At 46.4% G+C, this 26509-nt stretch overlaps 1 protein-coding gene across 2 annotated transcripts in view; it reads left to right on the top strand.

Annotated features, from left to right (window-relative positions):
- Mtus2 (microtubule associated scaffold protein 2) overlaps window positions 1-26509 on the top strand; it is a 363820-nt gene that overhangs the window by 116164 nt on the left and 221147 nt on the right. For both annotated transcript variants that reach the window (XR_012910593.1, XM_075971941.1), the window contains exon 4: window positions 3998-4238. Coding sequence is in view for 1 of the 2 variants with exons in the window: in XM_075971941.1 (XP_075828056.1) it covers window positions 3998-4238 (241 nt within the window). In the remaining variant the exon portion in view is untranslated. The remainder of the gene's footprint in view (window positions 1-3997; window positions 4239-26509) is intronic.

Here is a 26509-nt window from a genome sequence, read left to right as displayed (position 1 = left end):
AAAGTCAGGCCAGGTTCCTGCCTTGAATTCCTGACCTGACTTCCCTGCATGCAGGACTGACTGTGACCATGAAGAGAGGCGAAAGAGCCCTTTGCTCCTCAAGTTGGTTTCAGTTGTTTTGTCAAAGCAACAGAGAACTGAGTTGGCAGCACCTTTAGCAGGCTGTCCTTTCGCTTCATGCCAGCCTGGCATCGTCTCAAGAGCTGAGCAGTGTTTGCCAAGGCCAGAAGGATCCCTGATGAAGGCTGGGATGGCGTACGCATCAACAAATGGCTTGAGAGTCTGGCATGCATTGTGCTTCCTTCTGTCTGAGCCTATAGTCAGCTCTGTTACTTAAAGACTAGCTAGCGCTCCGAATTCAGGTTTGCAGCAATTCTGACTTATGCCGTTAGCATTCAGTGATCTTATAGACAGAGAGCACAAGTGACTTCAGGAAAATGCAACTGTCCGTAGCTGTCTACTCCTCTGTGAGTGACCCCTAATAAATGCATTTTACATATCAAGCAGGATGAGCTTTAAGCAGCCATTTAAATTATTTGTGTGTGTGTGTGTGTGTGTGTGTGTGTGTGTGTGTGTGTGTGTTTTGCCTGCGTGTGGGTCTGTGCACTGTTTGTATGTTGTACCCATGGAGGCCAGGAGAGGGCATCATATCCCCCGCAACTGGAGTTACAGATAGTGACAAGCTGCGGCCTGTGGACCCCAACCCAGGTCCACCTCACCACTGAGCCGTCTCTCCAGCTCCTTGCAGGAGTCATTTTTGGGAGCTCTTAATGATGTGCCAATTTGAGTGCAGATAACTAATTTTATATCTCCCCAGAGAAAGCTCATGCACAGTGAGCCTAGGGAAAATGGGCAGGACAGAACAGGAGGGGTCGGTGGCAGGAGGAATCTGCTTGCATATATCCTTCGATTTTTAAGACTGTGCTTGAAATCCGTGGCATCTTTTGTGGACTCGTAGACTTTTTCTCTAAAAATACCCCCAACCGGAGAAGGAGGTCAGTGGAACGCTTGTGTCAATCACTGTGTTCAGACCTACAGAACCTGTCTTGTTTCGTGGTAAAGATGAAAGGAAAGCAGGATTCCCAGGTTTAATTAAAAATGCATAAACTAGTCATGAAAAGCAAAATTTTCACCTTGTAAAAGAGTTTATGTTTGTGTTACCTTTCTTTTCTCTTTCTTGTCACTGACAAAGCAGCTGACAGCTGCATCCTAAGGATGCTGGAGAGAGAGTCTCAGTCCATGGGGGGGAGGGAGCACCGTCAAGGTTCATCTGGAGAGAGGCCTAGTTCCATCATGCAGAGGTTACCTCTTAGCTTTCAGTAGTGGTGCCGCCATCTTGGAATCAAGCACCCAGCACAAGAAGAACTACAGAGGACATGTCCATGCTTCCAACCAGAAGATTACCCAACAAAACGGTGGGGATGGCCGCTGCTGGAATCAGTAAAGCCACTGTTGAAGGACAGAATAGTGGGCTCTGACATGGTTCTGAAGAATCAGATCAGGACGTTACAATCTTAAAACCCTTACTTATGGACAAGTGGCACCCAACATTTTTAAAAAGAAGGGTCTAGAAAAGAAAAGCCGGAGATGGCTAATGAGACAATAGATGATGATAACAGTTGTGTCCCGGCGCAGATGGTGAATGTTCTTTCCAAGGAAGAGATTCACCCAGCCTAGCACAGCCTCAAAGCCAGGAGTATTTCACAGTGTGATCATAATGAAACTTAAAGTGCCTGATCCTTTGTTTCAGTGATGTCAGTTTAAAGAACTTTGTATCCATTTCAGCATTAAAAGGGAATCAAAATAGGGCTTATGCCTTCAACAGCTCAAATCAAAGCTTTTAGAGGCCCTGTTAAAAGATATTGTGAAATACTTGTAATTCCCGAACACATAGCAGCTTGATATACAGCCTAAATTCTGGTTTAGAGCAAAATTAACTAATAGAGCTATCTACTCAGACATTGCTCCAGCACTGTTTTTTAAAATTATAACTTAAATAGACTATGCCATTTCTTTCTGCTTGCTTAATATAAAGAAACAATGTATTAGAAAGCAGGTCAGGGGTAGAGTTACACCCCTAATACCCAAATCCCAAATTGTGTGAGAGCAGACGTTCTGAGAGCAGGATGTAGTTATATCATTATGAATTGTATTCTACATTATAATGTACATATATATATATATACATACATACATACACACGATTACTATAGATTGTATTCTGGATTAAGTAAAGGAAAAATTAATAGTATTATTATGTTATTAGCAGAGGCAATGGTGGAGGGAAGCTTGATTACTTAACAAATATTTATGTGTAGACACTGCTGACGCATTCTCTGAACTGAGCAGCCCATGGGACTCTTGCCTAGATTGGTTATCCCAGAGGAATCTACCCAAATATTCCTGAGAGCATTCAGCATCCATTTTCATGCATGTGTGTGTGTGTGTGTGTGAGTGTGTGTGCGTGTGCACAAGTATTTGTGTGTACATGTGTGTATGTGCCTATGTGCATGTGTACAAGTGTTCGTGTGTGTGAGTGTGCATGTATGCAAATGAGTGTGTGCATGTGTGTGCATGTGCACAAGTGTGAGTGTGTGCATGTGTATGTGTACAAGTGTGTGTATAAGTGTGCGTGTAAGTGTGTGGGTATGTGCGTGCGTGAGTGTAAATATGCATGCGTGTATGAATGTGAGTGTGCACGTGTGCAAGTGTGAGTGTGGCTGTAAGTGTAGGTATGTGTGTGGATGTGAGTGTGCATGTGTGCATGTGAGTGTGTATGTGTACAAGTGTGAGTGTGCGTGAGTGTGCATGTGTGTGGGTGTGTATGCATGTGTGGATATGAGTGTGCATGTGTGTGGGTATGTATGCATGTGTGGATGCGAGTGTGACTGCATGTGTGGATGTGAGTGTGCATGTGTGTGGGTATGTATGCATGTGTGGATGCGAGTGTGAGTGTGTGCATGTGTGTGTGAGTGTGCATGTGTGTGGATGTGTATGCATGTGTGGATGTGAGTGTGCATGTGTGTGGGTATGTATGCATGTGTGGATGCGAGAGTGAGTGTGTGCATGTGTGTGTGAGTGTGCATGTGTGTGTGTACAGCACACAAGTGGCGGTCAGAAGACGACTTGCAGGAGTCAGTTCTCTCTTTCCATCTTGTGAATCCCTGGTATTGAACTCAAGTCTTCAGGCAGAGCAGCAAGCATCTTTACCCTCTGAGCCATCACACTGTGCCCCAAATCTGATTTTAATTACGTAAATATACAGTATTAGGCCTACAAATTTTAAATAGTAATTTCTCTATTTTTTGCAAATAAACATTTCTCCCTTGCTAACAATAGTTTCTAAATCTTCTGTTGACTAAATACAGTACAATAGTTAATTTACTTAAGATTAGTGAGTATAAAACCATGTACTTTCTCCATAGGTATAAGGAAGGTTTTAAGCGTTTTTGAACATTTGATAGAATTTATCTCTTCGTTTCATTACCATTATTTATTTTGTTTTTATTTCATGTGTATGGGTCTTTTGCCTGCCTGCGTGGGTGTGCACCATGTGTGTGCAGTGCCTGAGGGGGCCAAAAGAGGGTGACAGATCCCCTGTAACTAAGACACAGTTGGTTGTGAGACACTGTGGTGGGTGCTGGAAACCCAACCCCAGTCCTCTGCTGGAGCTGCAATTGCTCTAACTGCTGAACCTTCCTCCAGCCCCAACATTGTTCATTTAATAAGTAGTCACTCAAATGTCAGTGCATTTATATCAATGAAATTGAGAAACGAATTTAAATTGAGTTCTGTTTCTCTCCGTATGACATATAGATTGGTAGCATATTACAGCTGGCAGGGACTGAAGAGCTCACTCAGCTGTAGTGTCGTCATAGAGACGGGGACACTGGGCTGAGAGACAGCACTTGACCGAGGAACTAATGGCATCAAGGTGCTGTCATCTGAGCATAGGTCTCCTGCCCGTTTAGACTTATGCACTCTGCTCTCATCGTAGGTCACAGACCACCCTGGGAAAGAAGACTTTTGCTCTCCTCCCTACACCCATTATGAAGTCCCTCCCACTTTCTACCGCTCGGCCATGCTCCTTAAGCCCCAGTTGGGACTGGGTGCAATGTCCCGCCTCCCATCTACCAAAAGCAGGATCCTGATCGCAAGCCAGAGGTCTTCCACGAGTGCCATTCATCCACCCGGACCAATAACAACAGCTGCTGGTTTCTACGGTTCTGATCCTTCAGGTAATTAAGCCTCTTGTTACTGCTCTCTTTTCCTGTTGTGTGTTTAATATTAACTATGAAATGTTGCGGCTTCTTCTGAATGCCTCTAATTCTTAAAGAAGCCTTTCCTCACCCCTCCGTCTGTCTGTAGACATTGATGTTCCTGAGAACTCACCTGTTGGAGCTGTCATCTTCCTGCCATCTTCACATCAGTGGTCCTACTATCACCTCCTGACTTCTTCCAGTTTCTCCTTTCTTTACAACTCCTGTAGACTCAGAAGACTTGATCTGGGTGTTAGTTTTGTTTGCTAGAAGAGAGTCTCAATGAGGGATTGTCTAGATCAGGTTGGCTTGTGTACATGTCTGTGTGAGATTGTCTTCATTACATCAGTTGATCTGGGAAGACCCAGTCCACTGAGGGCAGCACCCTGCCCTGGACTCAGGGTCCCGAACTGTGTAAGAGTGATGACTACCACAATTGGGTTCTGTTTATTTTATAGTCCTTGAGATAACATTAATATTTACATTTTGTATACAGAAGTCTGCGTATTATCCTTAGGATAAATTCTTTGAAATTAATTATTGTGTAAAAGTATACTTAAACTTAATAACATGTATTTACCTTTTTTATTTTCTGTATTTGACTGTTTGCCTGCATGTATACATATGTACCACAGGCATGAAGTACCCACTGAGGCCAGAAGAGAGCATCAGATTCCCCTGTCATTGAAGTTAACAGAACATTGTGAGTTGTCAGGTGGATGCTGAGACTAGAACCCTTGTCCTCCGAAAGACCAACAAGTTCTCTTAATCTCTGCAGCATCTCTCCAGCCCCTGTTAGAACTTTTTTTAAGGCCAACTAATTTTCTAGAAAGTTTATAGCAGTTATTTTTGCTGTAGAGTTCCACGAAAGTCCCATGTCCTTGGTTCTGATGGAAATTCACCATCTCATTGTTGAGCCAAGTTTCTTCTGTCGCTCAGACTGGCCTAGGACTCACTCTGCATGCCAGGATGGACTCAAGTCACTCCTGTGTCTGCCTCCTGAGTGCTGGGATCACAGATGCGAGTCACCATGCTCCGTGAGCACGGCGATTATAGTTGGAGGGAAACTTCTTCATCTCTTTCCTCTTTATCACGTTGAGAATTGTCACACACTCAGAGAGTTATTGATGGCCTTAGTCTTTTTTTTTAAATAAGCTTCTGTCTTCGTAGTTCTCATGACAGCTGTATGTCATTCTTAATGGAATAGCCTGTGCTTGGAGCCGGTACAAGTCCACCATGATTCAGTCAGTAGGCAACGGTTCCGGGGGGGCTGTCAGCACTGGCCTTGGTGTGGAGACAAAGCAGTCAATACACAAAAACATCCTGCCCTCTGGGAGCTGAAAGTTTAAAATCTGAGGCTGACTGAAGTCAGTCAGTTACGTGGTCGGTTGTGGTAAATACGCAATGCTGAAGACAATAGAACATTGGTGAAGGAGGAAGAGGAGGGTTTGGGCAAGAGGAAGGGGATGGTCATTTTGAACAGAGTGATCAGAAAGGCCTTCCTGAGAAAGTGTCCTTTAAGCCACTCTCAAGGGAAGAGGAGGGGGAGACCCTCGTGGATGCCTGCAATATTGCCTTCCCGTCAGAGGGAGGAGCTTTCCCGGCAGAGGGAGGAGCCAGTGAAAGGCTCCACCCCTGAGGAAGAAGAAAAAGACGTCAGAGAGGAGAGTGGCAGGGGAATGTGATCAGGATAGAGGAGTTGGGGTCTTATAAAGCCATGGCATTGTGGGGATTTGACTCATTGTGAGTCAGCCCTTGAAGGGCTTGGAGCCAGGATGGCATGGTCCAGCTCTATTTGAGGCAAGAAGTCCTTGACTGAGTTGTGGAAAGCAGACCACCCAGTAGTTCACATTGTAGGGCTCATTTCTGGAGTCTGTGCTGAGTATTCACAAGGTCTCTCCATTTGGGCTGTGGGGATATGGAACAAATTCAAGCTGTTGTGGTTTGTGTGAGGTTTTATCCTTGGCTGCCTAGCAACTCTTCTCAAAATTGTGTTCCCTCATCCTTGGGTGGTTTTTTTTTTCCTTTTTATTTCGAGATTGATAGTCACCGAGAGCAGTGGTTCTCGACCTTCCTAATGCTGTGATCCTTTAATATGTTGTGCTGACCCCCAACTGTGAAGCTATTTTTTGCTGCTACTTCATAACTTTAATTTTGCTACTGTTACGAATCGTAATGGAAATGTCTGGTATGCAGTCCCTTTGAAAGCCATTGAACCCATAGAGATCATGACCCACAGGTTGAGAAATGCTGGTCTCATTCCAAGACTGCAATGGAAGTTCTTGAATAGTCTGTCTCAAGACGTGAAGACGCTCTGCTGTCTGCCTCACACACCCTAGGTGTCTTGAGCATCCCAAAGACTCCTCCTCTGTTCACATTCCTCCCTCCCGTGATGCTGGCTGGAAACTGCCTCCGGGCAGACAGCCAGAGTCACGGCGGGGTGTACTGTGCTCACATTCTTTCCTCTCAAGACCACAACCCTGCCGGGGCTCTTTTGGCGTTGCTGAGAACGCCAGTTGCGTGTGTTTGCACACGTGTTGATTGTCCTCATTTCCTAACTCTTCACGGCAGACTCTATGCTGTTGATGCTTCACGGGTAGGATGTCCTTTACATAACCAAGAAAGCTTTCGGCTCCGGTGGCGTTCTTGACGCTAATGAATATAAAGTTCTGCTTCTGTGTCTACGCTTTTAGTCCTAGATTGTTTACTTGGTGCTTATTTGCCCTGAATGAAGACTATCTTTGGTGTGTGTCACTACATGTGGTTTTGTGTTTAACCACCCTGTCTTTGACGCGTGTCTGCACATGGCTGAGGTTTTGTGTTTAACCACCCTGTCTTTGGCGCGTGTCTGCACATGGCTGAGGTTTTGTGTTTATCTACCCTGTCTTTGGCGCATGTCTGTCCATGGCTGAGGTTTTGTGTTTAACCACCATTCATCCTTTGTAGATTTGGAATCTCTGTCCTACCTACTGGGCATTTTCATGCCTGTTTTACAAGGTGTCACCCAAAGCTCTGAAGAGCATCACGTTGGCGAAAGAGTGCTGGTGACAGCATGGATGCCTCCCTCTGTGACCCAGCATTTACACATTTCCAATGTCAAGTGAGCTCTTGTGTTCTAAAAAAAAATCTAAGAATTGGTTTGGTACGTGAATCCTAATATGTTAACTGTGTTTTTTTTCTCAGTCCAGGTAGGGAGTCTCTGAAGGGTCTCTTAGCCCTGTAAGCTCTGAGTTAGTCAGGGGAGGCCCAAGTGCCTCCTTTCCTCTGCTGGGTTTGTAGGCACCTGGGTATAGTGCAATAGTCTGCAAGAAGTGGACAGACAGATGGCACCATCCTGTGCCACCCTGCGCCACCCCGTGCCACCCCGCGCCACCATGAGCCACCCCGTGCCGTCCTGTGCCACCCCGTGCCACCCTGTGCCATCCTGTGCCACCCCGTGCCGTCCTGTGCCACCCCGCGCCACCCTGTGCCATCCTGTGCCGTCCTGTGCCACCCCGTGCCATCCTGTGCCACCCCGTGCCACCCTGTGCCATCCTGTGCCGTCCTGTGCCACCCCGTGCCGTCCTGTGCCACCATGAGCCACCCCGTGCCGTCCTGTGCCACCCCGTGCCGTCCTGTGCCACCCCGTGCCACCCTGTGCCATCCTGTGCCACCCCGTGTCACCATGAGCCACCCCGTGCCGTTCCTGTGCCACCCCGTGCCATCCTGTGCCACCCCGTGCCACCCCGAGCCACCCTGTGCCACCCCGTGCCACCCCGAGCCACCCTGTGCCACCCCGTGCCACCATGAGCCACCCCGTGCCACCCCGTGCCACCCTGTGCCATCCTGTGCCGTCCTGTGCCACCCCGAGCCACCCCGTGCTGTCCTGTGCCACCCCGTGCCATCCTGTGCCACCCCGTGCCACCCCGTGCCACCCCGAGCCACCCCGTGCCGTCCTGTGCCACCCCGTGCCACCCTGTGCCACCCCGTGCCACCCTGTGCCACCCCGTGCCACCCTGTGCCACCCTGTGCCACCCCGTGCCACCCCGTGCCATCCTGTGCCACCCCGTGCCACCCCACAGTGCAGCTCCTTCAAGGGTTCCTGTCTCATAGTCGCTGCTATTTCCTAAGACTTACAGATCATGATGTGACCACATGAAGAATCAGCAGACCCAAGGGCTTCCTGATTCTTAAATCTTTTCTGATTTTTTTTTTTTATTGAGGCCAGCTCTTTCTGACTCCAAAGTCATCTCTAAAACCAAGCTATTGCCGCCCTCTGGCCCGAGTGTGAAACTCAAGACATTTGAGCACTCAGAGCACAAAGAGGCTGCAGATCATTTTATACAGGCATGAAATCTGTTTGGTGGAGGCCATGATTGTCCACAGAGAAGTTTACTATTACAGCCTCCACTTCCAGAGTTAGGAGAAGACCCTGCGTTTCTACACTGTCTTTTCAAAGCTCTGTATATTTTATGTTCTTTCTTCAAAAACAAATCTTTAATGGCCCCAACATGCAGAACCTGTTAACCTACAAGTGTGTCGGGTGGAGAAATGTAATTTTCTTGCATGGTAATGTATTTGAAACACATTCATTTTTCTCCCTGAAAGCATAGTGCTTTTATATGAGGCAATGCAAGAAAGAAATGTAATATTTTCTGATAGGAGCAGTTGAGGCGTTGAAAGATTTTTTTGAAGGATAGATGATAAAACTTCATTCTATAAATAGCTAGAGAAATTCAATCAGCTAAGTTGGAACACTTTTTTTCAAGATGTAGGCATCAGTGGTATAGATTCTGATTATTAAAATAAAATTTATTTTGGATTTTGACATGCTCTGCAGATTTTCTTGCAGGGACTTTTTAAAAAAAGTTAGGGTCAATCTCACCAAGTTTAGAAAGTGAAGAAATTATTAACATATTTTGAAAAGCAAATAAATGGAATTGGAATATTTGAAACCAGCCCTGTTCAGCTGATGATGCAGCTGAAAATTTAGCAAAATACAAGCCTGTGATCAGCATCTATGGATAAGAATTCTAAAATGAAGTAAGGTGTTGTGGCTCATGCCTTTACCCCAGCACTTGGGAGGCAGAGGCAGGCAGATTTCTGAGTTTGAGGTCTACAAACTGAGTTTTAGGACAGCCAGGGCTACACAAAGAAATCCCATCTTGGAAAATAAAAAAGAATTCTAGAATGAAAATGTTATTTTTCCATTCCAAGACTGCACCGAAGCAAATAATAGTGTAGGCGTAAGACAGCAAGTCTTAATACATTTAGTTGCTCTGCAGATCGGAGCCTGGCTGGATACTAGGAAGCTTGGACACCCATGGAAGCTGTCAGGAAGCTGCTGGCACTGGGCCTGTGCCGAACAGCACGTAGGTTGTGGGACAGTGTTAACAAAGGAAGGGACTGAGTGGGGACACCCTGGTGGGACACCTGGGGGAGGAACAGGGCCCAAATGACTTCATAGAGTGGATGTGGTGTAATGAAGAGGCCCCAGAGGAAACACATGACAAAGACATGGGGTTCTGAGTTCCTTAGGAAGCAGGCCATTTCTGTGCATGGAAGAGGTGTATGTGAGAGGGTGGATGTCACTGGAAACAAAACCAGTGGGTAAACTGGGGCCAAGTATTAAAGAGATTTCAGGGCTAGACTAACCTTAAAGAGTTCTTGTTTTGTTTTGCTTGTTGATGAGGAATTAGGAATCTTTAGGTTTCAAATACGAAATTGGCATTGTCTGTTTTGAATGTAGGTCAAGGTAGGGGTTGTATGAGGAATCTTTTCTCATGGGAGAGCCCTGCATAAGAATCCTCATAGAAGAGCATGAGATGCTAATGTTTTATACTTTTTCATATTTCCCATGTTTTTGTAACGCCACACTTCATTTTCAAATTATTATTATTATTTGGAAATTTCAAGACAGGGTTTCTCCGCAGCCTTTTTTTTGGTTCCTGTCCTGGAACTAGCTCTTGTAGACCAGGCTGGCCTCTAACTCACAATGATCCACCTGCCTCTGCCTCCCGAGTGCTGGGATTAAAGGTGTACGCCACCACCGCCAGGCATCAAATTATTTTTGTTTGTATTTTATGCACGGGAGTGTTTCTGCCTGCATGTATGGCTGTGCATTGTATGCATGCAGTGCTCTCAGAGGCCAGAAGAGGGCAGAGATCCCCTGAAACTGGCGTTACAGATGTCATGTAGCTGCTGGGAACTGAACCCTGGTCCTTTGCAAGAGCAGCCAGTGCTCTTAGCTGCGGAACCGTCTCTCTATACACCCAACGTAGACACCTTGTTTTTGTGAGCATCATAGCTTTGAGATGAGGGTCCACGCTGTAGAAGTCAGGCTGGTGGAGGGGGCGGGATGTGTTCTCAGGGCTCATGCTGATTTTTCTCAGGTCCCTTTCATTAGGTACCAGGTCTGCAATTCTCTGAGCCTCTATCTCATTGTCTCTAAAATGGGAAGAATGGCAGAATCAAAAGCTTCCAGCTGCTGACTGAGCTCAGTATTAGCTCCTGACACTCAGGGCCACTGGTTAATCAAAACTTCTCATCGGGCCTCCCAGGCCCTGGGGCCAGCTTCTCCCTGGCCTTCTCCTGCAAGTCTTTTGGATCCCCTTGTTCTTGTCTCCATACATACTGACCACTGTGGCCTCCATCACTCCAGGCATGCTGTAGCCTCTCTTTCTGACTTGACAGTCTTGTGTTTACTATGGCCTTCAGAATGCCGTTCCCACAACACCCTCCAAAGCTGACTCCATTTCATCATCCATGTCTCTGCATCTGAGAGACATACAGCTTTGACCGTACCATGGGACAGCAGCCCCTCCTCAGCCAGGTACCTTCAACCCGCCATCCCCTGTGTTTCGTTCAGTGTCTTGGGGAAGGTTTGCCAGTATCTTACTTTGCTTTTGCATAATTATTAGCATTCAGCCCTCCACAGCGTGCAGCCTATGAGAACAGAAGGATTTAAAAATGATGCAGCCGTGAGGGAGCAGCCGAGGGTGGGCCATCTGCATCTGTCTCTTTCTCCTCCTTCCCCCAGGCTCAGCAGTCATTGGAGAAAGTGGGGGAGGGCAAAGGGGCATGAGAGCAGATGGTAGGGGAGAGCGGTAAGATGCTGTTTTCTGCACTCACCGTGACAGTACAAACACACACATTCACAACTGTCGTTTCTGCACAAGACCTGTACGTGATGAAGCCACTCAGAAGTCCAGCATGTCCAGGGGAGGGACTGCCCTGTCTCACTCCTTGCTATGTGTCTGTTAGCCGCTGATGGCTGCTGAGTGGGGAGGTGGCCTTTGCTTTGGGTCTGTGATGCTGGCATGTTGCCTATGCCCCAGTGGGTGGCCCCACACCCATACTTATCTGGGCAGCACCCTGGACTCAGTGCGTTATTAATAACAATTTCTAGAAGGACAAGCAGATTGGTAGGTTGTGGCAGAGCAGGAGGGAGGTGGTAGGAAGTAGGTATATGTGTGTGTGTGTGTGTATATATATATATATATATCACAATTACATTGTATACAGAGACAGAACTTTCAAAGAATGAGTTAGAAATATTTTTTTTTCAAAAAGCAGAAGGAAACTCAGTGTCTTTTGGATTAATGAATAAATTAATTATGGCTGCACTGTGGCGGTACCTGGTGCGTTCCCATCACCATCAAGAAATGGCAAGAGCCTGAGTGTTTTGAAGCAGGGTGAGCCAACTGAAGGCTAGGCAGTAAACACGTTAGGCTTTTCATGGTTCAACGCAATTCACTCAGCTCTGCCGTGATGGTGAAAATCAAGCAAACGGAACCAGGCAGAATCTGAGAAGACCCGTGGCTGCTTTGGACTCGGCCAGCCTATTCCTGTTTTTCTGAGGCCTGATGTGGGCCAGGCGCCAGTCCATGTTCAGGATATACAGCTTCAGGACTCTGTGGGGCACAAGGAGTTGAACCAATAATGGCCATAGACACAATAAGTATTTGCTAGTGGTCGTCGAGAATACACATGGAGGCGTATTCGTGTGGGCAGAGCGGGGCTCAGTAGAGATGCTGCGGAGAAGGGGAGTCGTGCAGCAGCTTGAAGGATACCCAGGAGTTTGCCAGGCTGGGGAAGTGGAAAGGTGGAACAAGAGGGTGATCAGGATCCGCTGTGGAGGCGGCTGTAATTCTAGAGGAACCCTGGGGGAATCTGTGATGGCATTGGAGGTAATAGTGGACAATTTAATGACACGTGAGAATTGGAGGTTCCTCTAGGCATTAGACAGGCATATCTAAAAGGAGTATTTGGCTACAGAGAAACACTGAGCAAGGATATCAGTGTTGGGTGATTGCCCCATGAATGTGTCCAGAAGCCGTGAGAATGGATAAACAGTTTCTGCGAAGTGGAGACAAGGTAAAATTAGATAGGTAAAAAGGAGATTGACCAATTTAGGAAGCAACAGAAGCAGAAAGCTAGCTGGAGATTGAACCCTAGGGGAGGGGGACCAAGAGACTCCATGAGAATGCAGTGTGTGGGTCTAAGGCGGAGTTTCTGAAGCAGGAAGTGACCGATATGGTTTTGCAGGAGGCAGGACGAGCGGAAACGCCAGGAGGCTGTGGAAATGGGAAATTAGGCAGCAGTTGGTGACCTAGTTTTCAGTGAACACTTTTAGTCAAACACGGGGGTGGAAGTCACATATTCGTGGGGTGCTGCATGAATGGAAAGTGTGGAAGCAGAAGCAGTCAGAACAGATAGGTTTGTAGGTGCTAGCAAATGCAGAAAAGAGTCAGGGTGCTTGCTGGAACGGGGAGTGGGGCCAGGCTGCATTTCAGAGTGTGGCCGGAGATGATCTGGACTAGGAAGGAGAGGGAGGCCCAGGGGAGAAGTTGGCCATAAGTGTCCCCTAGAGAATAATGAATGATGGGATTGTGGCCGTGTGCAGAAGGATGCATCTTGGGGTGTAAGGCAAAGGCAATTGCTCTTCAAATGCAGATAAGAGGGGAATAGATTAAAGAGAAAGAAGAACAGGCAAGATGTGTTAGGTCCTGGATTAAGAGAGCAATATATTACCGCCGCCTAAATTCTGCTCCACCATGGCGTCTGAGTTATGATTGAATCAGATGGCAAGAGAACATGGCCAAATTGCAATTCCTTTGGCATTTCTTAAAATTTCTCCATTGCAGGAGATTGAACCCAAGGCCTTACAGATACTGGGCAAGGACTCTACTAAGTTCTGCCTCCAGCTTTCCTTTGGGTAGCTTTAAAATATTTATTTATTCATTCATTTTTATGTGTATATGTATGAGCCCCCATGAGTGTATCTGCACCATGTGTATGCTGGAGGCCAAAGGGATGCATTGGAGCCCTGAAGCTAGAGTTACAGATGATTGTGAGGCTCCATATGGGTGCTGGGAATCACCCAGTGTTCTTAACCCCAGAACCATCTCTGCAGCCCCCTTCTTTGTTATCTTAATGATAGCAGATAGCCCTGAGACTTAATCTGGAAGGTGCAAAATGAAGCATTTTGGTCTGTTCTGATGTTCGGCTTGTAATACATCTCACTCTCAAACCATTTCCAACATCGGTGATGTAGACATCGGCTATGGCTGTGTGTACATTGTCCAATGAGCGAACAGGGATGTCCCAGGCATAATAAGTACTTTTGTTATGAGTTTGTGACCCATGAGACTATGGAGCCTGAGCACCATCACCATGACAGTTGTCTGCAAGGTGTAGACCCAGGAAAGCTGACGGTACAACAAAGGCAGGGAAGATCCATGCCCCGGCTCCAGCACTCGGGCAGAAGGAATTCAGTCTCTGCCCATCTCTTGATTCTACTCAGATCTCAACACATTGATGCCCACTCACACTGGAAAAGCCTCTGTTCTCCTCAGCCTGCCAATTCAGTTGCTAATTTCTTCTGGAAACACATGCATGAGTAATTTCTACCCCAGTACCCAAATATCCGGTTAACACTGTATGTATCATTAGCCTTCTCACAACGTGGGTCAAGTTCACTTCAGAATAGACTGGAAGGGGGGAAGAAGGAAGAAAACCCAAGGATGAGTGATGCCAGTTGCAGCTCCGCTGTGTGATCAGTTAATTCATCTCTACTTGTTACTTCCTCATGAAAAGAGGACGAATGGTCTGGATACTTGTGTCTGCCTATTCTTGGCCTCTAGTTACTGTGGGATCTCAGGGTGTCTGTTTTGTTTCTCGTTATAGATGATCCCCAGAACAGTGTCTTTTCTTCAGGTTTTCATATTCTCAGAGGAGATGTGCCGCAGTTTGGAGTTTAACATGACCCCTGAAGTCCATGTGTCCAAGGTCTGTCCCCATGGCCACAATGCAGAGAGACAGTAGAACTTTCGATAGGTAGGGCCCAGGGGGACGTCCTTAGGCTGCTGGGTGTGCATCCTTAAAGGGGTTCGTGCATCTTGGTCTTTTCCTTTTCTTTTGCCATCATGACAGGAAGTACATATTTTGTTCCCCATGGATATCATTTTGCATCCACATCAGATAGACTGTCCAATTATAGACTAGCAAGAAGCCTGTTTTCTTTCTGTTAATTTGACACAGCCTAAATTTCAACTGAATACTTATCAGTTTGGTCTGTGGGCTTATCTGTGAGGGGTTGTCTTGATTGTTGGTTGTTAGAGGGGGTTAGCCCATTGTGGGTGGTTCCATCCTTAGGCAGGTGGGTCTGTGCTGTATGAGAAAGGTAGCTAAGCACAGGTATGTATCCTGTCCAGCCAGCCAGCAGCATCCTCTATGGTTTCTGCTGTACCTCTTTGGTTGGGAAGTGAGCTCCGTGATTAAAGGTAATGCTATATGGAAAAGGAAGTAGTTCCTGCCTGGAGTTCCCTCAGTGATGGACTGTAATCTGCAAACTGAAATAAATCCTTTCCTCCCTTACGTTGCTTTTGTTGGGAGTGTTTCAGCACTGCCACAGAAAGCACGCCACAACAGTTGGTTTTCCCAGACGATCTGCTACAGTGTTGGAAAACTGACGAACATGGGACTGTGGTTGTCCTCTAGTCTTCTATTCCTTCCTGGTCCTAAACCATGACCTCCAAGCACAGGTTCAGAAGGTGGCAAGCATGGAGGGGGCTGGGCAGGCAGAATCTCAGGCTGAGTCTGTGAGCGAGGGAATCGGGTGTGAGCATTGCCTGGATGCCAGCTGTGTCCCGGGCTCTGTCTGTTCTCAGGACCTTCTGCTGCTCCCCTCAGGGCCTCATTCTGGGACTTTCAATTCTTCGGTCTCTGTCTTCAAGGCTTCTTACCCCGCTCCTCCCAGGACCCCGTGTCCTGCACTCTTTGGTTTACATGTTTGTTTTATCTACGTGCATCCCAGGAGTTAATTTCCAGAGAAAGAGGGATCAGAGATGGCCACAGGGCAGAGTTTTTTATTTCTGAGGATGCTTTTAAGCTTCACGCACTGTATTAAAAGTCATTTTCTAGCGTGGAAATAGATTTCTTTCAAGAACTCACAACTTCTGTTGTTCATCAAGAGACATTTTTATGCCAATCTGATAAAAGAAAATTTGTAGGTGACCTATTTTCTTTTTCTTAGTGCGTTTTGTAATTCTCTCTTCTCGTTATTGTTTTGGGGTTTCCAGGTGTGTGTGTGTATCTCTCTCTCTCTCTCTCTCTCTCTCTCTCTCTCTCTCTCTCTCTCTCTGTGTGTGTGTGTGTGTGTGTGTGTGTGTGTAAACGGGCACACAAATTGGTCATTATGTCAGAAAAGAGGGAGAAGAAGAAGCACTAGTTAAAATAAAGCCTTGGATCTACTTACTGCTGATAGCCATGATGTTCTTGCTACTAACCTCACTCTCTGTCTCTGTTTCTCTCCCCACTTCTCTTCTTCACTCCATCCCTCTCTCCCCTTCCCCTTCTCTCCATCCCTCTTTCACTTCCAGTTATTTTTTTTTAATTTAGTGTGGACCATTGCCTTTTATTTGCATGATTTTTCCTGCCAAATCTTCCTTAGACATTTTAGACTTTTAGGCTTGCTTCATTTTCGACCTTCTGCTGAATTTCTGTTTTCCCATTTTTAATGTCGAAGAGTGCACTCTCAGTTACTCCCAGCTTCCTTCCCTTGCACATTATCCCTTATGCTATCGTGGCAGCATCTTCTCATATTAATGATGTGACTTTAAAGGTTGTTAGCATTCTTCTCAATGTCTCCAGGGCAGTTGCTCTTTCCTCTTCATGGTTTTGGTTTGGGAAATTTTTTCCAATTCTCCATGATTGCTCACTGCTGGCTATACTGAATGAATTCGGATTCATTTGTGCTAATTCCCCGGGCATCTGTTTCCCCTCAAGCTGGGGCTTGGCCAGGGTAGAGGTGGTGGTCAGTCCCTGGGAACTGGGCATCCTGTACCCGCAGGAGCGTCTCCCTCCTCTGTGCTCGCCTGCCCTTGGGCTGTGTCTGCTCACCTGGCTGGCCATGCTGAAGGTCAGTGGCCGCTGCCTCTGCAGCAGTCAGCTGCCTCCTCACGACTCCTCTTCCTCCTCCTGCAGTCTGGGACCTCCTCCCACATTCTGTGTTCCAGAGCAGTTGGAGGACCTGGCTTTGTAAGTATCTATCTCCTTTCTAGCTCCTGCCTGATGTTTAAGTCTAGGAATTGCTGAATGGAAAACCTGGGTGATCATTGGCTGGGAGTTTCAATGCTGCCACTTGAAATATAGCTGCTTTTATTTGAAAACATTTTCCATTGGAGAGAATTAAAAAAAATGTTCTACCCACTTAATCTGGCCGTGGTCTCCATTTCTGCTTAAGTGAAGTAAGTACTGGGCACAGCGCTTAGGGATCTGGTTAGTATTGTGGAATGTGTCTGTGATTGTAAAGGCTTTGATGAAAATTGTGCTTTTAAGTCTAATCCATGGGAAAAAGCCTCTCATTGTTCTCATGGCATGATGCTTGGGTGCTTTCTGTAGCAAATGCAGCAGCTGCGTTCATTCTTCTTCCGACCCGAACTGCCGAAGCCGCTGATCGGGAGCAGATGAGTCGACAGAATCTGCTCATAAAAGTTCTGTGCATTTGGATTTGCTTCTGAGCTGCTGCAGCCCGTCCTGAAAATCACTGATGTGAACGAGATCTGAGCACGGTTCTTCAGCTGTGTTTATAAGGCAATGACTCGGCCCCGGACAGAACTAGGACTGAATGAGCCTTGGCTAGCACAAGGTCACCTGTCTTCCCGGACAGCTGCTGTCTGTGCACCGCACAGCCTGCAATGTGCAGTGTTGGTATCATTGTGCCTGCAGCTGTTTCCCGCTGTTGGACGTGCCCTTTGACGCTCATTTCATCTTCCCAACTTGCAGCTCCCATCTCTGACACACCTTCTGGTCATTGCTTTACTCCGGTACAGTGGCAAATAGGCCATGTGATATTTGGATCCCACTGCATTAAACCCGATCACTTTGGCTGACATTTGGACCTAATAGAAATGCAGACGCAGGTATTGAATTGTGCTTACTCAAGGACTCCATAAAGGGTTTTTAAAAATTTGTTTTATGTGTATTTTGCCTCTGTGTCACCTATGTGCCACCTACATGTCTTGTAATCATAAAGGCTAGAAGGATATGTCAGATACCTTGGGGCTGGCATTACAGACAATTGCAATCTGCCATGTGGGTGCTAGGATTTGAACCTGGGTCCTCTGGAAGAGCAGTCAGTGCTCTTCACTGCTGAGCTATCTCTTCATTCCTTACTCCAGAAGGCATATCTTTTCCAATAAGTCATCAGAAGATGGTAAATTTATGATTACAATCTCAACTGAAAAGACAATACACAAATAGGATTATTTGGTCTTGTAGATTATTTCTAGTTTTGCAGTGTTCTTTTTTCTTTTTTTTATATTTATTTATTTATTTATTTATTTATTTATTTATTTATTTATTTATTATGTATACAATATTCTTTCTGCCTTACGCCTGAAGGCCAGAAGAGGGCACCAGACCTCATTACAGATGGTTGTGAGCCACTATGTGGTTGCTGGGAATTGAACTCAGAACCTTTGGAAGAACAGGCAATGCTCTTTACCTCTAAGCCATCTCTCCAGCCCAGTATTCTTTTTTCTTAAATCCTTATATGGTTCATAGCTCCCAACGCTAACAAAACAAAATACAGTTCAGTAAGTAACTCTTGTTTGCTTTCGTTTCTGGCTTAGATGTTGAATAGCGCCAGTGAGCCACTACTGTTGATAAGGATTTCTTTTTTTCTTTTCCCTTAAAGATTTATTTATTTAGCTGGGTGTGGCAGCACATACTTTTAATCCCAGCACTTGGGAAGTAGAGGCAGGTGGATCTCTGTGAGTTTGAGGCCAGCCTGGTCTACATAGCAAGTTCCAAGGGAGTCAAGACTACATAGTGAGATCCTGTCTCCAAAAAAAGATGTATTTATTTTAATTTTATGTGTGTGAAGATTTTGCTTGCATGTCTATCTGTGGATCTCCCATGTGGATGCTGGGAATCGAACCCAGGTCCTTTGGAAAAACAACTAGAAGTGTTTTTAGCTTCTATTTCTTTTGCGTACTATTCTCTGGCTATGTACGCTTGTGTGGTGTCGTTAACAAAAGTGTGCACATGCACATGTATATATGTATGCATGTTTATGTGTACATATGTGTGTATGTGTGTGCACGTGTGTTCATGCATACGTGTGCGCATGTTGGCTCTGTTCACTCCCTTCCCTGTTCAGTCACTGTGTTCCTCCCATCTTCCGTGTCACCCGCTTCTCTGGGGTTACTCTGTGGGTCACAGAGTGACTACATGGGGTGCTTTCTTGTAGGAGGAGATGCTTAGCACAAGGCTATTCTGACCAGTTTCTTGAAGTTTCTGTGAACTGTCGTATTTGCAATGTGTGTGATTGTGGTGGGACATGTGTGTGTACAGACATAAGGAGATCGTCTAGGTGTGCAGGCCTTTTGAATTCATAATGAAGATTTACTTTTTCCTCATCATATGTACCCAAGACTAGTTAAGCACTAAGACCTGCAGCCTGCTGACCCTGCCACCTCAGGCCAGCTCTCCACCTGTCCTTACTCTGTGACCTCAGGCCAGCTCTCCACCTGTGCCTACTCCGTGACCTCAGGCCAGCTCTCCACCTGTCCCTACTCTGTGACCTCAGGCCAGCTCTCCACCCTGTTCCTACTCTGTGACCTCAGGCTAGCTCTCCACCTGTCCCTACTCTGTGACCTCAGGCCAGCTCTCCACCCTGTTCCTACTCTGTGACCTCAGGCCAGCTCTCCACCTGTCCCTACTCCGTGACCTCAGGCCAGCTCTCCACCTGTGCCTACTCTGTGACCTCAGGCCAGCTCTCCACCTGTGCCTACTCTGTGACCTCAGGCCAGCTCTCCACCTGTCCTTACTCTGTGACCTCAGGCCAGCTCTCCACCCTGTTCCTACTCTGTGACCTCAGGCCAGCTCTCCACCTGTCCCTACTCTGTGACCTCAGGCCAGCTCTCCACCTGTGCCTACTCCGTGACCTCAGGCCAGCTCTCCACCTGTCCCTACTCTGTGACCTCAGGCCAGCTCTCCACCTGTCCCTACTCTCTGCCTGCTGCCACTCTCTTCATTTCCCTTCCCTCTACCCCTTTCCTCTGCAACCCTCTGTCAGGAGCAGCTCTCCCTCCTTCATAACGGTTTATGCTGTTTTCCAAGAAGCAGCGATCCTAATACCATGGAGGCCTTGACCAGCAGGGCTCCGTGATGCCATCTGCTCTCTCTTCCCTCTTCTCTCCCAACCTGACTAACTGCTGCTTACCTGAGCCCTCCCCCTCCTCCCCGTCCTCCTCCTCCCCCACTGGCACCCCAATGCCTGGCATGCCCAGACTGGGCTAGGAATCCCCTCTCTCCTGCTCCTAGCTTCGGATCCACTTAGCTTATTTTGTCATCACTGTTTGAGCACTTGTGCTGAAGGCTTGGCAGGACCAGGACACGTTCATCCTTATTTTCCCTCTGGTGTTTCTCCTTTTTGCTTTGCTCGGGCATCACCTCCCACCCTTCATGCTGAGCACAGGTGACCACGGTGTGTGCCGATGCCACCAGCACATGTTTGAGCCACCATCTTTTGGGCTGAGACAGGCTACCCTACTTGGCCATCTACCTGCTTCCCTGTACCTTTGTTGCTGTCTCAATCTTGGTTTCTTTTAGCCTCTTACCCGGCCTTCTCATTCTTCCTCCGTCAACAGTTTTATTGAGACATGATATGCACACCACATACCTCACTCATCTAAAGGACAAATCCAATGGGCTTTTTGACTCTTCGTAGATATGCGATCATTACCACAGTAACTGAAGGACATTTCATCATTCTGAAAAAAATATTGACTTGCTGTCACTCCAGATTTTCCTGAAGCCCCAGCCACTAACGTTCACTAACCTACTTTCTGTCTCTATAGATGTCCCTGTTCTAGACACCTCATGTGTGTGGCCTTTGGTATCTGACTTCTTCTGCTGGCTTCAGAATGTCCAAGTTTGATTGATTTATAACACACAGTGTTTCGTTCCTTTGTCTCCTTATCTTGAGAAGACCAGGCAGCTTAGAAATTATTTTTTCTCCCAGTTTTGAAAGTCAGAAATCTAAGATTCTGGAAGGGTTTATGTCTGCTGAGACCTTTCTTGGTTTATGGGTGAGAGTCCTCTCTCCGGGCATTCACGCGCCCTTTATCTGTGTGCACACACAAGGGGAAAGATGCCACTAACGTCTCCTCCGCAGTCACTGAATAAGGCACCACCCTTGAATGTGGCCTTACTTACTCCTTCAAGGCTGTGCCTTCAAAGACAGCCATGCTGGCGCACACGGCTGCAACAAATGACTGTAGGGGTGACGGGCCTCAGCCCAGAAGGATTTTTTGTTGATGGTTGATCTTCCATTTTCTCTCTAGACCACAGTTTATTTATAAATGCATCAATTAGTGGAGATTTGGCTCGTTTCTGGATTTTGTCTGTTGTTGACCATGTGATCATTTGCTTCTCATCTTGTATGAGTTTTATGCATATTTTTTCTCTTGGGTATTGTATTAGTTAGGGTTTTTTCGAGGAACAGACCCAATAGGATGATATATTGGTGTGCCTCAGTAGTCTCAATCTAGCACTTGAACTTGGAAGGCTCCTGAAGAATCGCTGGTCCTCAGCCAACAATGGCCTGGATATGCTGTTTCTGAGATCCACAGTCAGCAACAGCTGCAACAACAGGGCAAATCGGCGCAGGGAAGAATCAAAAGCAAATGTTTTCCCTCCTGCCATGGCCCTTCTTTGTCTGGGTTAGTCCCAGAAGGTGCTGAGAATCCAAGCAGAGAATAGTTGGTTACCTTCCTAACATTGTCGACTCACCAACCTGTGCAGAGCTGTCTGCAAGATGTGGGATTTGAGGACCTTAAAGAGTGTGGTGAACCACAGGCTCATGCTGTAGACAACCTTACTTCAGTTTCAGGGGCTTTTATACACGAATGTAACAAAGGAAGCAATGATCCAAGGAAGGTTGTTTGAGTTCAGAAAAACATGATCCAAAAAACATGCAAATAACCATAAGTAAGCACATACTAAATATTAGCAGAGCAGCCCTTTTCCAGGACTTTTCTTAGGGCAAACCAACTTATACACAATGCCTGGCATATATAATTATAGATTATATCTGGGAAAGCATGAAAGAAAGGCAGAAGGCCACCTTCAGATTCAGGGGACACAAACCAGATTGGGCTCTATAGCTGTGATCTGACATCCAACAAGAATAAGCCTGTCATAAATTGAATGTAAATGTTTGTCACAGGGAACAAGAGATCACATCTAAGATCCATCCAGGGAACAAAACACACCTGAGGGAAAGGCCCTCTGCCTTTCTCCTGGAGCCTCTGTCTCAGGTCCCCAAGGCATGGTGCACCAATGGCCATTCTTTTGACCGTGTTCCGATGAGCAGTGGCCACTGCTGCACAAGTAGACACATCTTGCCGGGGAGGTTGGTCCCACGGGTGGTAGGATGCCCAGCTTAGCAAGACGGTTGATGCCATTTCTTCCCCAGCAGCCCTGCATAGCACCCTCCGGGACTGTGTGAACAGGCTGGTGGAGAGGAAGAGAGCCTCGTTCTTTACATTGTCAGCTCAGTGTCCACAACACTGTCGTCCGAATTAAAGACGACAGATGTAGAACAAAACGGAAGAATGACGCTGCTTCTATGTGGGTGAGGATATCACCTCGAATCCAGCTTGTCTTGAGGAAAATCTGTTTAAAGAGGGAAAGTAGCCCCCCCCACCACCACACATACACCTGAGAGCCAGGGGTTCTACAGCATAGAGTAACTCCAGTAGAGTGTCTACTGAAGGCAGAGGCATGATGGGAAACACACAGGAATCACTGCTCGGAAATGATGCTGCAATGCAGAGGTTATACAGGGCCTTGATGATTTTTGTAGCTTTTCCCTCTATACTTTTGAGCTCTTGCTTCTGCTCCTTCACCTTTATTCCCTTTCCTGAAAATGTTTGAACTCTTAAAAGTGTTCTCAGTCTGATTTCTGCCTAATCAATAGCTCCTTTCATTTAAGAATTTCTCTTACTGTTCCAGTCTGAGCCAGCCAGGTTTCTGTTACAAAACTTGGATTTCTTTGAATTTTGTTAGGTTTACTCTGTCGGGTAAAAGCTACTCCTGAAAAATCCCTTCAAAATAAACCTTTCTTGGTTTGGGGGATATAGTTCAGTGAGTAAAAGTAAGAGGACCCAAGTTCAAATATTCAACTTCACATAAAATCTGGGTAAGGTGTCATGTGCCTGTAACAAGTGTTGGAGGGTAGACAGATCCTGGGAGCTCACTGGTCAGCTAGCCTCGTTAAAATGCCAAGTTCTAGGTTCAGTGAGTGGCCTGGCCCCCAAAGAGAAGGAGGAGATTAATAGAGGAAGACAGGCCCAGTCCTTCTCTGGCCTCCCTCCACACGCATGTGCTTGGGCGCATACACCTCTGTCCACATGTGCATACACACTACAGCACACATACACTAAATAAATAAATACATATTAAAATCTGTATACTGAGCGCCTGTCAAGGCCTCTGGCAAGCACAAACCTTGAATTTCTCAGCAGTTTAACTGCTTGACAGTTATTTTTTTGTGTGTGTGTCGTCTTTATCTTTCCGAGGTCTCATTGGAAGACTATGCAGGCATATCATGCTGTCCTCATTCGACCATGGTTCTCTGACAGCGGCCTGGACACGACCACTAACAAAAGCCTTTCCTTAATTTCCTTCTTGTTTTCATGAGGATTTTCCAGCCCAGCAAATGCTAACCTCGCGTGCCTAACAACTACTTTCTGTCGAAATGCTGGTCTTAGTTCTCTCCCTACACAGTTCCAGAAGAACAAGCACGACGCCCGTGGCACCCTCAGCCCCACCTGGAGATTTGTAGAAAATTCTAAGTCCGTTCAGTACACTCTCCAAAGTCCATATTCTCTCAGTAACACTTGCTAGCTATTAGCATGGATTCACGCCCCATAATTTTCTTTAAGCCCTTGTTGTCAGTTTTTTTTTAAATGCCAATTAGCTTCTTCTCTATGAAGCTCCTTAAACTCAGACTCCTTTTCTCCTTTTACCCCAAAGTCCCTTATACCATCATCTGGACCTGGTTCTGGAGCTGTGCCTATGGAGTGAGTCCTTGTGATAATGGCTCCTGCCTTCAGATACCTGAATCTCCACGTTGCTGAATGGCACGCCATCCCAAATATCAGAAGTTAAAAAGTACAGCAAGCATTTCCCTTCTGGTGGTTCTGTGGGAACATCTTGATGGGATGGTTCTGAGTAAGCAATCGAGTTTGATTAGTTTGATGCAAATCTGATCATTTGACCAAGGATGGAGGATCCAGTTCTGTGATGTCGGGGTTGCTGGCTTAAGCATCTTCTCACGTCTCCACGCGGGAGTGGCGTTTAAATATTCCCATAGCAAGCAAGTCTGGCTTCTCCTTGAGGTAGCCATCAGAGAGGGAAAGGGCGGACCTTCAATGTCTCTCCTGACTTTCACTCAGAAGTTGTGTGCTACCACCGCCACAGTGGTGTGTCCCTCACCAGGGCGATCCTCATCTCCTGGCCGGGCTTGCTAGAGAGTCATTTTAGAAATCGGTTGTTACGTACCCTGATTCTTGTTAAAGAGATGGCGCTTCTCGATTTCAGAGAGTGTGGCATCAATGAGAGAAAACAGCAAGCCCATATCTCTGTGTGCAGTGGTGCTCATATGTATTAGCCAATACTCTCTCTTCTAGCATAGCAATGGGTAGATAGCTGGAGCAGAGTGAATGAGTAATGCCCCCTCACAGGCTCATCTGTCTCGACACTTGGTCTCTTGTGGGCGGCACTATTTTAGGTGCTGCAGCCCTGTTATAGGACGTGCAGCCCTGGGGTGAATTTGGAGAGCTCATAGCTGTGTCCTGCTTACTTCCAATTCGTTCTCTCTATTTCTGACTCATGGTTGAGCATGTGAGTTCTCGTTTCCTGCTCCAGCCACCATGCCTGCTTGCTGCCATGCCTCACCACCACCGTGGACTCTTGTTCCTCTGGAACCGTAAGCCCAGATAAGCTCTTCCTTCTATAAGTTGCTTTGGTCATGGTGTTTTATCACAGCAAAAGAAAATGTAACCAACACAGTGGCTCTATCCTCCCTCTTTCCCAGGAGGAAATTGAGGGTCTGGGAGTTTGAATTCAGTCATGTTGAGCCCAGATCACCAGTCTACTGAACAGCATGCTGCTTGCTTTGGTCTTTCTGTGTCCTGCTTTCCTTGGGACGAGAGGCCATCTTAACACCGAAGGTTTTCTATACAGAGAATTGTCTCAGCAAGGGAGAAAGGTGGTAAAAACAGCCGCTGTGTGCGCATGTTGTCAGGTAAGGTGCAGAGAGGCTGAACGGCTCCTCGCTGATATGAGCATAGCTAAGGATCTGGGAAAGAGAGGAAAAAAGTGCTCAGAAAAGTAACTGGGAAGAAAAGTGAAATAAATGAGTAGTTTGGCCCAAATCACATAAATATGCTGATATAAAGACTCCAAATATAAAATTATAAGGAAAAACCATCCTTGAAATAATGCCCTGAAGTCATTGTTAATGATCATGTGATTCTCTTGTGTCTTCATTAGTTATAGAATTAAAACACCTACTTATAGGTGTGTGTGTGTGACACACACCTTTAATCCCAGCACTCGGGAGGCAGAGGCAGGCAGAGCTGTAAGTTCAAGGCCAATCTGGACCACATAGCGAGTCCAGGACAGCCAGGGCTACACAGTGAGAACCTGTCCGAAAACCAAATCAAAACGAAAATCAAAATCTGCTTATGTGTCCACTCGTGTGTTCAGTTACAATTCTGACAAGTTAGAAGCGACCTTGACTTTGTTCCCGTCGTAGACAAGGTGCCCTTTGGTCAATTAACTCATACGGTGCGCGCTTCCACGCACGCACCTGTGTGTGGACGTCAGAGGCCCTCCCCTTCCGCTCGCGGAGGCAGGCTCTCCCTTCTTTCTGCTGCGCTGCTGTCCAGTAATACTACCGGCCATTCTCCTGGTTCCACTTGCCATCCTGGCACAGGAGTGCTGGAGTCGTGAATGGCCGTCACTCTACCATTTCCAGGTTTCTGCTTTTGATTCTGAGGCAGCGTCTCTCTGTGCAGCTAAGGATGACCTCTGTGATCCACCTCTGAGGGTGGAGGCTTCAGGTGTTATTTCTGTGTCTGGTTTATGGGGTGAGGGGACTCAAAACCGGGACGGTATGCATGCCGGCAAGCAGCCCACTAACTATACCGCAGCCTCCTTCTCTCTCCTCCAGTTCATACCAAATTGGATTAATGACAATTTACTTTCTTAACATTTTAATTTTACTCTCTGGGATACATGACGGTGGGACAATGATCGATGAGACTTTATGGGTACAGTGTTGAATCACGAATGAGTGATATTATTCTAGCTGCCTGAGATTTTGTTTAGTATCACAGAGTCCTATTTTAAAGGAGAATCCATACAAAAAGGATGAAGCCCAAACAAATAAAATTCACTTCATTTAAATGGGAAGATTTGATTTCTTCAAAGAATTTATTTTTCAAAGGAAATATAATACGACTTTGAAATAGCAGTGCGTCTTGCAGCTTTCAGCAGACAGCGGAATCTCTTTTGTTGTTCAAGAAGGATTTTTTTTTTTTTTTGCTTTTGCTTTCTGGCAAAAACTTGTCAGAAAATTGAGCTTTGATTAAAATAAATGAGTTCAGTTTGGCTCCCTTGCATGAGCCATAGACTTTAACCCAGGGTTTTAAAAATGTTTCTTAGCTTTGAATTTATTTTAGTTAGCGTCC

This window comes from Microtus pennsylvanicus, chromosome 1 (genome assembly GCF_037038515.1).
Source record: "Microtus pennsylvanicus isolate mMicPen1 chromosome 1, mMicPen1.hap1, whole genome shotgun sequence".
Taxonomy (NCBI): domain Eukaryota; kingdom Metazoa; phylum Chordata; class Mammalia; order Rodentia; family Cricetidae; genus Microtus; species Microtus pennsylvanicus.
Note: the sequence above shows the minus strand (reverse complement) of the source record. Positions and strands in the feature narration are given on the sequence as shown.